The sequence below is a fragment of the Gigantopelta aegis genome, chromosome 14 (assembly GCF_016097555.1).
Source record: "Gigantopelta aegis isolate Gae_Host chromosome 14, Gae_host_genome, whole genome shotgun sequence".
NCBI classification, from domain to species: domain Eukaryota; kingdom Metazoa; phylum Mollusca; class Gastropoda; order Neomphalida; family Peltospiridae; genus Gigantopelta; species Gigantopelta aegis.
Genome location: NC_054712.1, coordinates 23,178,847 through 23,193,901, shown reverse-complemented (window position 1 = coordinate 23,193,901; position 15,055 = coordinate 23,178,847). Strand labels below are relative to the sequence as shown.

At 35.1% G+C, this 15,055-nt stretch overlaps 1 protein-coding gene across 3 annotated transcripts in view; it reads left to right on the top strand.

Annotated features, from left to right (window-relative positions):
- LOC121388252 (protein spire homolog 1-like) overlaps positions 1-14,837 on the top strand; it is a 157,466-nt gene extending 142,629 nt beyond the window's left edge. For 2 of the 3 annotated variants that reach the window (XM_041519520.1, XM_041519519.1), the window contains exons 11-16: positions 2,906-3,417; positions 5,848-5,898; positions 9,880-10,017; positions 11,659-11,760; positions 12,251-12,351; positions 13,606-14,837. In XM_041519520.1, the coding sequence (XP_041375454.1) occupies positions 2,906-3,417; positions 5,848-5,898; positions 9,880-10,017; positions 11,659-11,760; positions 12,251-12,351; positions 13,606-13,873 (1,172 nt within the window). In that variant the 3' untranslated portion in view covers positions 13,874-14,837. The remainder of the gene's footprint in view (positions 1-2,905; positions 3,418-5,847; positions 5,899-9,879; positions 10,018-11,658; positions 11,761-12,250; positions 12,352-13,605) is intronic. The other variant, XM_041519521.1, reaches the window with a different exon arrangement.
- Positions 14,838-15,055: the final 218 nt, after the last annotated feature.

The window sequence follows — 15,055 nt, the reverse complement described above, 5'->3', positions numbered from 1 at the left end:
CTGGATATATTCCCCATTATGAATATTGTGCAGAAACATGCAATAAAATAAATAAATAAATAAATAATTTAAAAAAAAAACGAAAAAAACCCCAGTAAGTGACATAATAAGCTCCATTGTTACAAAAAAAACAATATATATATTACAACATTAAATGTTAAATTCTTACTTTGTTGATTTTTTACAACACACTGGATACTCTACCCATACATTATGAACTAGTGCAGAGACACTAAACCACCACCACCACCACCACCACCCCCCCCCCCCAAAAAAAAAAGAAGAAAGAAAGAAACCCATCAGGAAGTGAAATAATACACTTCATTGTTAGGACATGAAAATAAATCAATTACAGCTGCAATGGAAATGTAGTGCCATATTTCTATTAATTACTCATATCTGCACAGATGTAGCTTTGTGTTAGTGTCATCTCTCGCCCCTTAGCAGAAAACTGTGTTTGTGACCTATGTGTTGTACAACTGGGCTAGCCAGAGGCAGCAGGAAGTTACAATTAGTGTTCAAAACAGGATTTGACTGATTAAAGGTGCATACCACCAAATCAGAGCGTGATCTTGCTCAGTCGGTAGAACACTTGTCTGATGTGCTTGGATCAAAGGAACGAATCCCCTCAGTGGACCCATTCGCTGATTGGAAGGTTTTTTCTAGTCCCAACCAAACTGGTATATTAAAGGCCATTGTATCTACTCACCTCTGTGTGGGGAAAAGTGCATATAAAAGATCCCTTGCTGCTAATGGAAAAATGTAATGGGTTTCATCTTGCCATCCGTTAGTTTTGTTCAATAAATCAGTGTGCGCTAGTGGTGTGTTGTTAAACATAACAACAGGGATGTGATATTTCAGCGCTTTTTTTGCATAAAATAATTTTCACAAAATAAACTGGATTTGATCGGAAATGCTAACAAAATTACCTTTATTTAGATATTGTATAGATATTTCAGCTTTTGAAAGATATTTTCAGCTTTTAGTTTAAAATAGGTATCACATCACTGAAACATTAACAAACCTATAGAGAAGAAAGCTAAAATGTGGCTAAAGCTTTTAGTTTCAGCTTTCCAGTCAGCATGCACATTATAGAGATGACACCTCACACCTGAAATTAGTTGAAATGGTAGCTTACGTTGCTAATTTCGGATGTAGCAGGACACATTCATTGTTTCTCTAGTTCATATAAAAACGGACATGTTAATTTTAATGGCACATTGCATGTTTCAAGCATGGTAGAACCCAGTACACAAATAAGTTCTAGTTCAAAGCAAATGGCACTTGTTGAATAAAACTAAATTTTATTATTAATTCTGTCACAGTTCAATAACAGGTATGGTAGTATTTAATGCCATGTTTATAATTGTAGTCATTTAGAACTTTAATGTTGTCAAGAAAGAAAGAAAGAAATGTTTTATTTAACGACGCACTCAACACATTTTATTTACGGTTATATGGCGTCAGACATATGGTTAAGGACCACACAGATTTTGAGAGGAAACCCGCTGTCACCACTACATGAGCTACTCTTTCCGATTAGCAGCAAGGGATCTTTTATTTGCGCTTCCCACAGGCAGGATAGCACAAACCATGGCCTTTGTTGAACCAGTTATGGATCACTGGTCGGTGCAAGTGGTTTACACCTACCCATTGAGCCTTGCGGAGCACTCACTCAGGGTTTGGAGTCGGTATCTGGGTTTAAAAATCCCATGCCTCGACTGGGATCCGAACCCAGTACCTACCAGCCTGTAGACCGATGGCCTAACCACGACACCACCGAGGCCGGTTTAATGTTGTCATATGCTTGTTTTGTAGAGTTCTATATGCTATGTGTTATCTTCATGTGGTATGCATACAATATTAGATATAGAAGGAAAAAAATTGTTGATAATATTTTGGTGTTTCCGTTTTATCTTTGAATGTATAGGTACGTAAGAAAAATAAGTTTTCTTTTGACCTTCTAACATGTAGTTTGCATACTGTAATATACAATTAAAGTTTATTGTAACGAGATGTGAAATTTATTTTTCTCAAAGAGCAGAGATGGACAGCTTTTGGTTGCAGTAAAAGTGTAAATGATGAATCATGGGTAAGCCAATTTTGGTATCCCTCAGCCATCCTGGAGCTTACCGATTTGCATCCATACTCGGTACCTACAGCATGTTGAGTTTTGTCCTTTGTTTGTACTGCACAGATACCACTTGAAGAGCTCACCAACCCACAGCTACTAAAACTGTTAAATAAACTAACATGTGATCTGGATTTGTGTGAGAAAACTGCTGCATTTTGAGAGTGAAGTTAGACACATTTCTGATGTTATGATGGGTTTTTTCAGACAATGTTTGATTTAAAGCAGTCAGAAATCATAATACTTTATGCAGTGAAATATTTACATGTAGAAACCAAGATCCGTTTCTATGTTTTGAGGTCCTGGGTCATAAGTAAAAATAAAATGACAATTTATTTGACATATAATAAGGACTTTAAAAAGTGCTAAAATTATAGTGCCAATCTGGGGCCTAATTCACAAAGGTCTCTTTGGCTCTGCTAGACAACAAAGCATCCTCTTTGCAAGTCTTTTAGCATTGCACTGCGAGATCGCAAAGTTGTGAGAGTTTAGTGAATTAGGCCCCTGATCTTGAGGCCTTGGAAAAATAACCTGTTAAGAAATTTGTTAAATGTTTGATTGCTTGTAAAAGGTGGTTTTTTTTTTTTTTTTTTTTTTTTTTTTTTTTTTTTATGATCATGATATAAAATACATTTTAAAAAAAAGAAGGTTTTCCTCATTAACGTATTATTAGTATGGAAAGGTTTCCTGGTATACAGTATCTGATTTCTGACCAATCACCAGCAGAGTGTTTTTGAATTTGACCAATCACACACACGTATTTGTTACTAACAGCTACCAGGGACCAGTCCATGCAGGAGAGGGTGTGCAAGCTGCAGCGCCGGCACACGATCATGGTGTGCGAGTCTCCCACAGACGGCAGCAAGGTAGTCCAAAACGAGTTACCTCCCCTCACGGAGGACCCTGAACGAGAAAGCGAGGAGGAGGCGGAGCTCGAATCGCAATCCCAGGGTGCATGTGCACGACTCTCTAGTCATGTCTGTTCTGCTGAATCGCTACGGCAACACAATCATTCTCTTCAGGCTAGTCAGAATAACTGTTGGCACTCGGCGGGCCTGCGGTCTGAGCGCAAGTCGTCGATCGTGAGTCTCAGTGCCATCCCTGAGGTGGACGACAGTCCCACTGACAGCTCTGAAGGGCATGAGTGTGTCTCTGACACTAACGGCGACGTCAGTATTTCCCAACTGAGTGCGTCCGAACTGATGCATGTTAGCTGGAAGACCGCATGCCAGCGCAGTTCGGGCAGCTGTTCTGCTTCCTCTTGCCAGGACTGCCGTCCGAAACCCGTGAGTATTTTTTTCTTCATGATCTGTCTCTTTCACAAACATCTGTGTCCCTCTCATTCAGCACCTGTTTCTGTCTTCTCTAGTACACCTCCTAGTTGTAGTTTAATGCCAAACACTTTTGAAAGGTGATCACAGGACTTCAGATTTCATGGAAACAATAATTTCTGGTAGCATGCCAGTAGCATTAAATAAAAATCATGGAACCGAAAGTATGTTGTCACTTTTCATCTGACGTAATCTATAATTACCATTATTACCCCAAAAACCAGTTCCCATTGGATTCAGATATCACAGCAGGGAACCGAAAAAGTATTTTCCATGAAATTTGAAAACCTGAGACCTGTATCATTTAATTTTAAATCTGTTTTTAATTTCAAAGGTAGACCACATATGGTGTATGTACACAAATGGCTTGACACCAGTGTTCATTGTAACTTATTAAATATACTTGGTAATATAAAATTCAGCCCCAAATATTTAGTACAAAGTCTTATCTGTTTGACCAAGGCTGTTTGATAAGCCAAGATGGTCTTTTAGAGGGCCCAGCTTTATCTGCTTATATACCTAATATAACAGGCATGCAATTTGTATAGCGTTGCTATGATGTTAAAGTCTGACACTAATAGAGTCTCGAGTCCAGACTCCGTAAGTTTTATAAGCACCAGGTCAGGGCCCCTGCTTATAAAACGTTTAGAGTCCAGACTTAATCTCTAATGACTTCACACACATACAATTTGTATGGCGTTGTCATGACATTACTGTCTCAGACTCTGTTAGAGCCCAGACTTAATCTCTAATGACTTCACACACATACAATTTGTATGGCGTTGTCATGACATTACTGTCTCAGACTCTGTTAGAGCCCAGACTTAATCTCCAATGACTCAATCTCTAATGACTTCACACACATACACACACATTTGTATGGCGTTGTCATGACATTACTGTCTCAGACTCTGTTAGAGCCCAGACTTAATCTCTAATGACTTCACACACATACAATTTGTATGGCGTTGTCATGACATTACTGTCTCAGACTCTGTTAGAGCCCAGACTTAATCTCTAATGACTTCACACACATACAATTTGTATGGCGTTGTCATGACATTACTGTCTCAGACTCTGTTAGAGCCCAGACTTAATCTCTAATGACTTCACACACATACAATTTGTATGGCGTTGTCATGACATTACTGTCTCAGACTCTGTTAGAGCCCAGACTCGATCTCTAATGACTTCACACACATACAATTTGTATGGCGTTGTCATGACATTACTGTCTCAGACTCTGTTAGAGCCCAGACTCAATCTCTAATGACTTAACACACATACAATTTGTATGGCGTTGTCATGACATTACTGTCTCAGACTCTGTTAGAGCCCAGACTCAATCTCTAATGACTTCACACACATACAATTTGTATGGCGTTGTCATGACATTACTGTCTCAGACTCTATTAGAGCCCAGACTCAATCTCTAATGACTTCACACACATACAATTTGTATGGCGTTGTCATGACATTACTGTCTCAGACTCTGTTAGAGCCCAGACTCAATCTCTAATGACTTCACACACATACAATTTGTATGGCGTTGTCATGACATTACTGTCTCAGACTCTGTTACTGTCTTGAGTCTAGACTCTAAAAGTTTTATAAACATCAGGCCAGATCCATATTTTAGCCACTTGCATGGGTCCAAGAAGATCAGCAATTCATAGGCATCATTGGTCTAAAATATAATTAATACTATGTCAAATGTAAAATACCATGTATAATCATGGCTGAATGTGAATGGAAGATAGATTTATTTACAATAGGTTTATTTACCAAAAAGTAGGATGAACGGTCTAATTTTATGAGGGATTTCAATCATGTATCAACTGTGTATTTAGAATTTAATTACATTTACGATAGTGAGTACATTACATTACAATAGGCCGATTAACAAATGAAAATACTTGTTACAACATAACAGTTCTGGTGTGCACAGAAATGAAGTGTGCAGAATCAGAGAAAATTGTATTTATTAATTGGTGAAACAATATAAAAATGCTATGTTAATCTCAACATCCCTAACCATTACCAGGCTTCGAAGTTAGCAGGATTCCATGCTTCCTCAAATCACAGATTTTAGGTTGGAAGCACAAATAACAAGATGGAATCTTGTAGCTCTATTATGTCCTTTTTACATTTCCAATGGAATCTTTAAAAAAATTTTTTTAAATAAATAGTAAATTTGTTTTTTTAAATCCCCGAATTCAATGCCTGATTACTGCCTGGTATTTTAATTAAATATACCAAACAAACCAGTCCGAAATATTACTTTCCCGAGTTATTTCAGTTTAGAATGCGAATGTTTACACAAACAATCGTTGGCATCTATCCTATGTAACAGTTGTTCCTTGTTGAATGTATTTGTTTTAGCAGGGGCCACTATGTGAGTTACTTGAGAATCTCTGGTTCTTTACAGTAGTAAAGGTACACACACTTTGAATTACACCATTTGATGATGTTTGGCTTGTTTGCATTTCATAGTTCATCTAAGAGGATCATACTTTGTTCAGTTTCAATTTTTAAAAAATAATTTGAACATGGTTAAATAATTCATAATTTTAAATCAGGTTTAATTAAAAGATGTCTATGTCACCTGATAGTGTTATATATATTTTTTAAAATTATTAACTAGTTTAGTAGTAAGAAATGTTATGGTTATTAGGTACAGGGTAATGTAAAACCACTGGTTAATAACACTTGTTAATCTTTTTATTTCACACACACACACACACACACACACACACGTGTACACACACACACACGTGCACACACACACACACACACACACACACACACAAACACACACACACACACACACACTGATGTGCATGCACCATTTTCATTGCTTAATTGCTACCATGCTACCAAAGTTAAGAATTTATAGATGGTTATTGCTACCATAAAGTATAATAATATTTGCAATTTATTTGATGTACCTGTATGGTACCGGTATATTATAATGCAAGTAGTATAACCCTCACTTTCAAAAAAGCAAATCCTGTGGGGTTTTACATTTCACAATAAAAACTTATAAGATTTCAGTGCGATGTATAACATCTTTGTAAAATAATTACCCTTTTAACCATGCAGTCACTCTGTGGACAAAAAACTAAAGGACTGATATGCTTTGGTGTTTTTCTCCCAGCATTGCTAGAATTGTCTGTTCATTGTTGATTGGGATGTAGTTCAGTGGTAGAGCACTCGTCTGAGGTGCAGTGAGTCGCAGGATCAATCATCCTCAGTGGAATCAGTCTCTCTCTCTCCCCCCCCCCCATCCCATCTAATACCACCTGTCTGTGGGAAATACATTTAAAAGGCCCAGTGGTAAAGAGCTCGCTTGATGCACAGTTGGTCTAGGATCAGTCCACATTGGTGGGCCCATTGGGCTATTTGCCTATTTCTCATTCCAGCCAGTGTACCACAACTGGTATATCGAAGGATGTGGTATGTGCTATCCTGTCTATGGGATTGTGCATATAAAAGATTCCTTGCTACTAATGGAAAAATGTAGCGAGTTTCTTCCTTAAGACACTGTGTCAAAATTACCAAATGTTTGACATCCAATTGACAATGATTAATAAATTTTGTTCTCTCTTTCCATCGACCAAAATGTCGAACTAATCATGCTAGACACCAAATAACACGTTTAAAATGTGCTGAGGTGTCGTTAAAGAAATATTCCTTTTCTTTTCTGTCCATAGTTGGTTTAGCAGGGTTATAGTTCTGCCACTTACCAAATTCGCCAAAATTGCTCATTTTAAAAACAATTGGTGAATTTTATTTTATTTTGACGAAAACAATTTGTGTAATAATAGATATTTTGTCTGAAAATGGCTGTAGGTTTTGCATTTTTGCAATAATTTGGTGCAATTTTCTGATCACCCAGAGCTAGCCCTGTTTAGTGTTGAGCATCCGAGGTTTTTTTTAAAAAACCCAAGTCAATTTCAGCTGTACCGCTGAAAGACCACATCGACTGCACCTGATGTTGGTGGCATTTTCAACGCAATATTAATTGGTCGGCGCCACTTGGCTTAATATCTGCTCAATAGATTTGGCTCGATTCAGACATCCATTTATTGATTTCGCAGAAAGTTGTTACTGCTTGCCAATTTTTTTTTTTTTAAATTGATTTTAGTCCATGTTGAATTATCTCCCATGACATTTAGACATGTTAAAAAAAAAAAAAAAAAAAGCATGAAAAAAAACATTGTTGCTATGATACAGTGAGGTAATATATAGGCCAAAATAGAGAGGGGGGACACTTAAAAAAAAATTGAAATAAAAAAGCAGCAGAAAAATATGTAATATATTGCTGTCCCCAGCTTAGACAAAAAGGGCAATTAAAAAAATAGTGCCCCCCCCCCCCCCCCCCCCCATAGTTACAGCCATGATACCAGTAGTTCAAGTGCCAAACTATTTGTAGATTTTACATTTTAAACAGAGGACAGTTATACAAATAATATCTGTCTTTGGGTACTAAATGTTATAAGTTTAATTATTAATTATTAATAATAAGGTAATGAATTGGGCAAACCATCAGTGGAATATGTACTCGAAGAAAAAAAAATTCTGTGCATGTATTACACAAGATATATATGTTTAATAAAAATCAAGGTGTTTTCAAGAAATTTATTTATTGGTCATTCGTAAACATTACGAGACAATTTGCATAATTATGGTGTGTCCACACAAGTCACGAATTTGAATCATCTACAAACTTGACAGTTGGTTTGAGACCGTTGGATTTGGTTCACAGGAACTCTTTTCTGCGAGTATATAATAGACTGGTTGCACCTCGCTACACTTTATTTGCTCTTGTTTGCAGAAAAAATTTCATTTTCTTTTGTTTTTAGAAGAGATTGTTTGCTTCTTTGTTTATTAAAAAATACACATTGTTGGTTGTTTGCAGTTTGAGTTCTTCATTATTTGCACGAGCATGTTTTTTCACAAGTATTTTTAGTTTTCTAATTAATTTTCTAAAATAAATGAAAATGTTTTTTATGTTCATTTAGTTCTATTGATTTTTATTTGTATGTCAGTAATTGTAATACAATGTATATGGAAGAAAAAAAGGTATAATGAATACTTATATCAGTATCTGATTTCTCGATAAAATAAAAATTCTTACTTTATATCTTAGGAGGGGTGGGATGTAGCCCAGTGGTAAAGCACTCACTTGATGCACAGTTGGTCTGGGATCGATCCTCATCGGTGGGCCATTGGCTATTTCTTGTTCCAGCCAGTGCACCATGACTGGTATATCAAAGGCTGTGATATATGCTATCCTGTCTGTGGGATGATGCATATAAAGATTCCTTGCTACTAATGGAAAAAATGTAGCGGGTTTCCTCTCTAAAACTATATGTCAAAATTACCAAATGTTTGACATCCAATAGCCGATGATTAATAAATCAGTCTGCTTTAGTGGTGTCGTTAAACAAAAACAAACTTTTAAACTTATACCTTTGGAAATATATTTCCAAGGTGTCTATTACGATAACAAAGATTTACTATAGCCTGTTATTAAAGTTTTAAAGTTCTCCAAAACTATATTTAATAACTCCAGTAATACTTTAATTAATTTTGGAAAAATGTTTTTAAAAATTGTGAAATTGCAAAATCAGAATTATAGAGACTTGCTAAAAAAAAAAATTATGATGTAAGATATGGATCTAAAATGTTTAAATGAATTTCCAAATTTTAGATGGTTGCAAAATTTTTATGAGTTTTAGAACCTGACATATTTATGTTCTGTTAAATATAATTTGTTTTGTCTGAGATATTTTATGTTATACATTACTAATTTTATTTTGCTCTAGCAACTTTCAATTCATTTAGTTATTTCACTATAAAGTATTCTTTATTTATACATGTATTTTACTTTGACCTGTTATTATTTCTAAAATGAAAATAGCATGTCTTGCTTAATACAGTTTAACTGAAATGCTGATATTGTTCCATAGAATGTGAATACTGTTACAATAGTTTTACATATAGTTTTATCACAGAAATAGCACCAGAAGTCTGTACAATGTTACTGATTTTAATGTTAGAGGTTATTCACAATTAACATTTTTACAAGTCTACAAACCTTACATCAGGGTGGTACGAGGTTAAAGTCAGCGTATGCTTTTAAAAGAAACGAAAAAAAATGATGATACAAATACTTCTTACACAATCAACATTTGTTACGTACATTTTTAGGATTAGGGTGAGAGGTGGGTACTAAAAACAAATGAGTATGGTCTGTATGCTCATAAAAATGTTAATGATAGTGAATGACCACTTAATATATTTCTACAGAAATTCATATAGAACATTAATATTAATAATTTTAACAAAAAAGTAGACAGAATTCTATAGATCATTAATAAAATTATTTTTGCAAATGTTTGTTTTGCACAGAAACGCTGGCAGAATCCTATAGAATGTCTGAACCTCACTCTGGAAGAAGTGACCCACATTCGGTCGGTGCTCACGAAGGCGGAGTTAGAATCTCTAATAACACAGCCCACTCTCTACTCGCAGGTGTCGAAAGGAAAGGTATGAGTTAGAATCTCTGATAGCACAGCCCACTCTCTACTCGCAGGTGTCTTCGCACATATTGTCTTCTTCTACTTGTTTGCTCGTACTATGCTCTTGGACATTTTTAAATCGTCACCTATGTTAAGGTGCTTGTGTCATAGGCTCAAAGCCTCTCAGTGGACCAGGATTTTTTCGTGACCTAACCAGAGCTCCACAACTGGTATATCAAACGGTGTAGTATGTGTTGTCCTGTCTGTGGGGAAGTGCATATCAATTTAGAAGATCATATAAAACGAATATAAAGAAAATATAGTGGGTTTTCTCGGACTATATGTTAGAATGATCCAATGTTTGACATGTAATAGCTGTTGATTAATAAACCAATGTGCTCTAGTGGTGTCATTAGACAAATTTTAACTATTCTAATGAGGTCTTTAATAAAGTCACTGACACTAGTTCGTGGGTTATTCATATTTCCTGTTTTACGTAAAATACATTTTGAACATGAAAAACATTGGACTTCCCCATATTGCTTCATTAATTAGGAAATTGGTAATACTGTTTGATAAATAATGATGCAAAAAATAGCCATAGTAATATTTTTCACTGCCTAATTAGAGTCATGCAGTACTTTGGAAATAATACCCGTAAATGGCATACAGTACAACAGGGCAGTCATTTTGTCAATATATACTTGTTTTGTCATAGGGGAGTCATTTTTATGAGAAATACATATTTTGGTGTCTGTTATTTGTTAGGTTTTTCTTCAGCAGAACAAAAGTAAGCAAAAGTGAAAAAATGTCATTTATAAATTAGTGCAACATATGTGTTCAGTTGTCATTAAACTGCATTATACTGTTTGTCGTTGGACTAATGAGTGTGATCATTGTATGATCTTTTACAGTTTACTCTCAATATTGCGAGGTCACCTTTCTTTGTGATTTCTATTTAATGATGCATAATTGTGTTAACTTTTATGAGTTTAGCTGTCTTCACAGTTGTTTGTCATTAAAACTGTATTGATTCCACACACTGACATAATTCACATTCTAAATAACGAAATTGCAGTGAGGTCAGGTTGTGTTAGAACAAAGGTCTTCAATAAACAGAATCTAGTTTTTTAAATAATAACTCATTTGTGTCAAAAACTTTCATAATTCTATTACACCAGTAAAAAGGAAAGGAATATTTGTTTAATAAGCCACAGCACAATACGGAACATGCAGCCTTTTTGTATCTAATTTAAAGGTAATTATAACAGTGAATCAGTAATAGTTGCTTACATGGTTTAACTTTGTTTTGTAGATTCAGTAAATTAAAGCAAAATAACTAACATGATTGTAAATGTGGCATTTCAATAAAATAAAAATAAAATATGATTTATTTATTTTTAATTAGATTTTTTTTTTTATATATAAAATATTTTAATAACAAAAATTGTTTAACAGATTTATAAGTGGCACTATTTAAATGAAATGTGTGTGGGTTTAAAATTAGCAAAATTATGAAGGACAATTATATTAAGACTGAAAATTAAGAAATAGTTTTTCTCCAGAATGGATGGTTCAGAGTTTTTTTTGGGTTTTCTTTATGATATTGTTAAAAGTGTTTAATTGATTACATTTACATGTATTTTCATGAATTTTATTTTATTTTCAGCTGTGTTTTACTTGCAAGAAGAGCAAGTTTACGATCTTTGGAGAGTGGGGTACAAAATGCAAGTTCTGTAAGCGAACTGTCTGCAGTAAATGTCTCCGAAAGGTACTTGTATATTTGTTCTCAGCTTTAAGTTAATTTACAATTTTAACACTGTGTGTTTAAGTGTTTAATTCAAAATACTGCAGGTGAAATATATGTTGTAGACTTTAGTAAGTAACTAATGGACTAGTTCAGTTAAAAATGTAAAGTACATTTTTTTCGTGTTCTGTTAATAATAGTGGAAGAGGATCTTAGTGTTTAAGATCATAATACGGTAATATTGACAATTAATGTGGTTCTTACTTTAACTGTTTAGAATGTTTGAAACGGAAGACTATTTTATCTTTTATAAATACATTGCACAGTTTTGTCTTTTATTATTATTATTTTTATATTCTCTTTGTATTGCATTTGTCATTTTCTGTATGACCATTTTGGTTTTAACTGTTAAGGTTTCCTCAGAGTCTCAACTATTAAGCGTAGAAGCACTTATGTTATCACAGAGCTAATTATGTTATTTTTCAACTGTTAATATTGTTATTTTTTGTTTCAGATGCATGTGCCGACCGAGCACTTTAAGAATATTCCTGTGTACACACTCAGTCCCACACCCATTAGCCCCGAGACCAAAGAAGCAATCCAAAAGTTTATCAAGTGAGTTATCTGCTCTTCATTTTGTTAAAAAAACAAACATTTCATGGATTATCTACCTTTTGTCTTGTTTTCTTCTTTTAATTTCTTCTGTCTAAAACAAGTGTTGTATTGATTAGTAAAACCATAGTTTTTCCCAGCAATATGCTGTCTGATCATTTTATTAATGTTCTTCAATTACTTCTTTTCTCCCATCAATTGTCACATCTCAAACCTAAAATTGTCACATCTCAAACAGAAATGGAGTATTGATTTTAAAGCAATCCGACTTGAGGATGGTAGGTACTAGGATCACATACAAGGTGAGTTTTAATGGCTCCATGATGATTACACTGACCTCTCTCACACTAAACATTAATCCACTGTTCTGAACAGACTGTTCAGATAGCTGAGGTGTGGGTCCAGGACAGCATGCTTGAACTGTACTTGGATATAAGCATGAAAATTTAATCAAAAATGATTGAATTGGTGATTGCAGACCTCGCCATGAAAAAAAGCAAGTGAAGTAATCAGTTGCTCCCCTAACTTAGATTATGTGGGCAGCCATTTAAGATATTACCATATTGTGCATTGATATTTAATCCTTTTGTAGTACTTAAAAAACAATTTATATGTTCAGGGGAGCTCAAAATTACTCTCCTTGAACTAGTCTCAGAGGAGTAATGGGGAGCCAGAGTGACAGCTCCCCTTAAATGTAGAGGTCTGGCTTGGGATCATCTCCAGGTAAAACACTTGTTTGTGTCTGAATAATCTGGATATGAGTCAAAGTTTGTTATGTTAAACGACACCACTAGATCGCATTGATTTATTAATAATTGGCTATTGGACGTCAAACATTTGGTTATTCTGACATATAGTCTTAGAGAGGAAACGCTACATTTTTCATGAGTGGCAAGGGATCTTTATATGCATCATCTTACAGACAGGATAGCACATACCACGGCCTTTGATATACCAGTCGTGGTGCACTGGCTGGAACAAGAAATATCTACAGGGCTCGAAATTGCCTGTGGCCAGGTCGCCAAATGCGACCAATGGCCTGTTTGGGCGACTTAAATATTTAAAAAATAATGGCGTTAGTATGCCCAAATAATATTATCTTCTTTACAGCTATAACATATGAGCCACTATTAATATTTGTATTTCACATTAAAATCTTATTTTTTGGCGAGTTTCGAACCCTGATCAAGATAACAGTGAAATCTTCTACACCATCCACATATCATTTTAACGGCTGTACTGTTACTTTATTTTCAGCTCGGCTCCCGTCGGTTCAGTCCCGGTGGCATCTGAATCCCAACAGAGGCGAGTAAATCTGGACAACCGGCCAGGCAAGAAGAAGCCGCTGCAGCGATCTCAGTCAATGCTGGTGAAGCCGTCGCCGTCGGCTGACACCAAGGGCCCACTGATGAACATTTGTTGTGACTGTAAAGCTTTAGTGACGGAGATTGTGCGGGCTGGCCGCACTTCCATATCACTGATAAACCAGAACAAAGACGGCTCTGTCGAAGGTGCAGCCAAGTGAAATAGGCAGTTGGTGTTTTGATAGCGGATTGTGATATGAGTTTCCTCTTCAGGGTGATCAGCAGTTAAATACAAATATATATATATATGAATATAGAAATGTTCTATATCTGTATGTAGAAAAACACAAAATATGGAAGATTTGGAATTTTAACAAATATTTTATTGTACATACAACATTTGTTGTGTCACGTGGTGATGACGATTCTGTATTATTTTGAATAATTCTTAAAGAATTGTCATTGGTTGTAAGAAGTACAGAAACGGTGCAGAGTTTAAAATAAGTTCCAAGTCTTTTTGCAGAATATATTCCAGAAATCCGGATCATGAAGTGGAATTTGTTTAGTTTTTTTGTTTGAAAAACAAGAAATCTGGGTTTTAAAATTGGATGACGCAAAATTAAGGAAATATTGTGTTGCTGCAGTTGAGTGGAAAATCTTTTTATCTGTAAATGGAGGGAATATAGATCTTGTGTCGAGCTGTATTGGCATTCAGATCAGATTCATTCAACTGAAGTCTGCATGTCGTGCCTCAGTGAGGTGTGGATCAATAAACCGAAATTTCTCATCACAGCTGATTAACTGTATGTGAGTGAGCTGATCGGATTGGTTGTGAGAACTCTATACTTGCTGGAGTCCAGGCATGTGGATATAGATATGTACATGCTGATTTCAAAATGTGTGGAAGAGACCTGGCAATTTACAATGAAAGTTTGATAGAATCTACAAAATTATAACTGCAGAAACGATGATGTCTATGTGTATTTCGGACATCATGAGTGAAATTCATGACCTGATCAAGAAAATAAAGATGGAAAAAGGAAATCTTGCTTTGTCATGGGGATCTTGAGTTTAGAAATTATTTAAAGAAACACATGAAATCAAGTTAGTTAAGGAAAAGGGAATGACAGTGATTCATATTGATATTAATAATGCTTTAAAATAAAAATCACTCGTCACCATTAATATATCTTACATTTTTTTGTGATCTTTGATATTATGTGGATAAAGCTTCCTGTAGTTTCATCACATAGTTTTTGGGGCATTTCTGAATGTTTCATGTCATAGGTAAATATCACCATTTCATTTTTAATAAAAGAACTGGAATTTCACTGAGAATCTTCAAGAAGCATAGATGGTGGATGAAGAAACTGCAGAAACTGATCACGACTGTGAAGATCTAT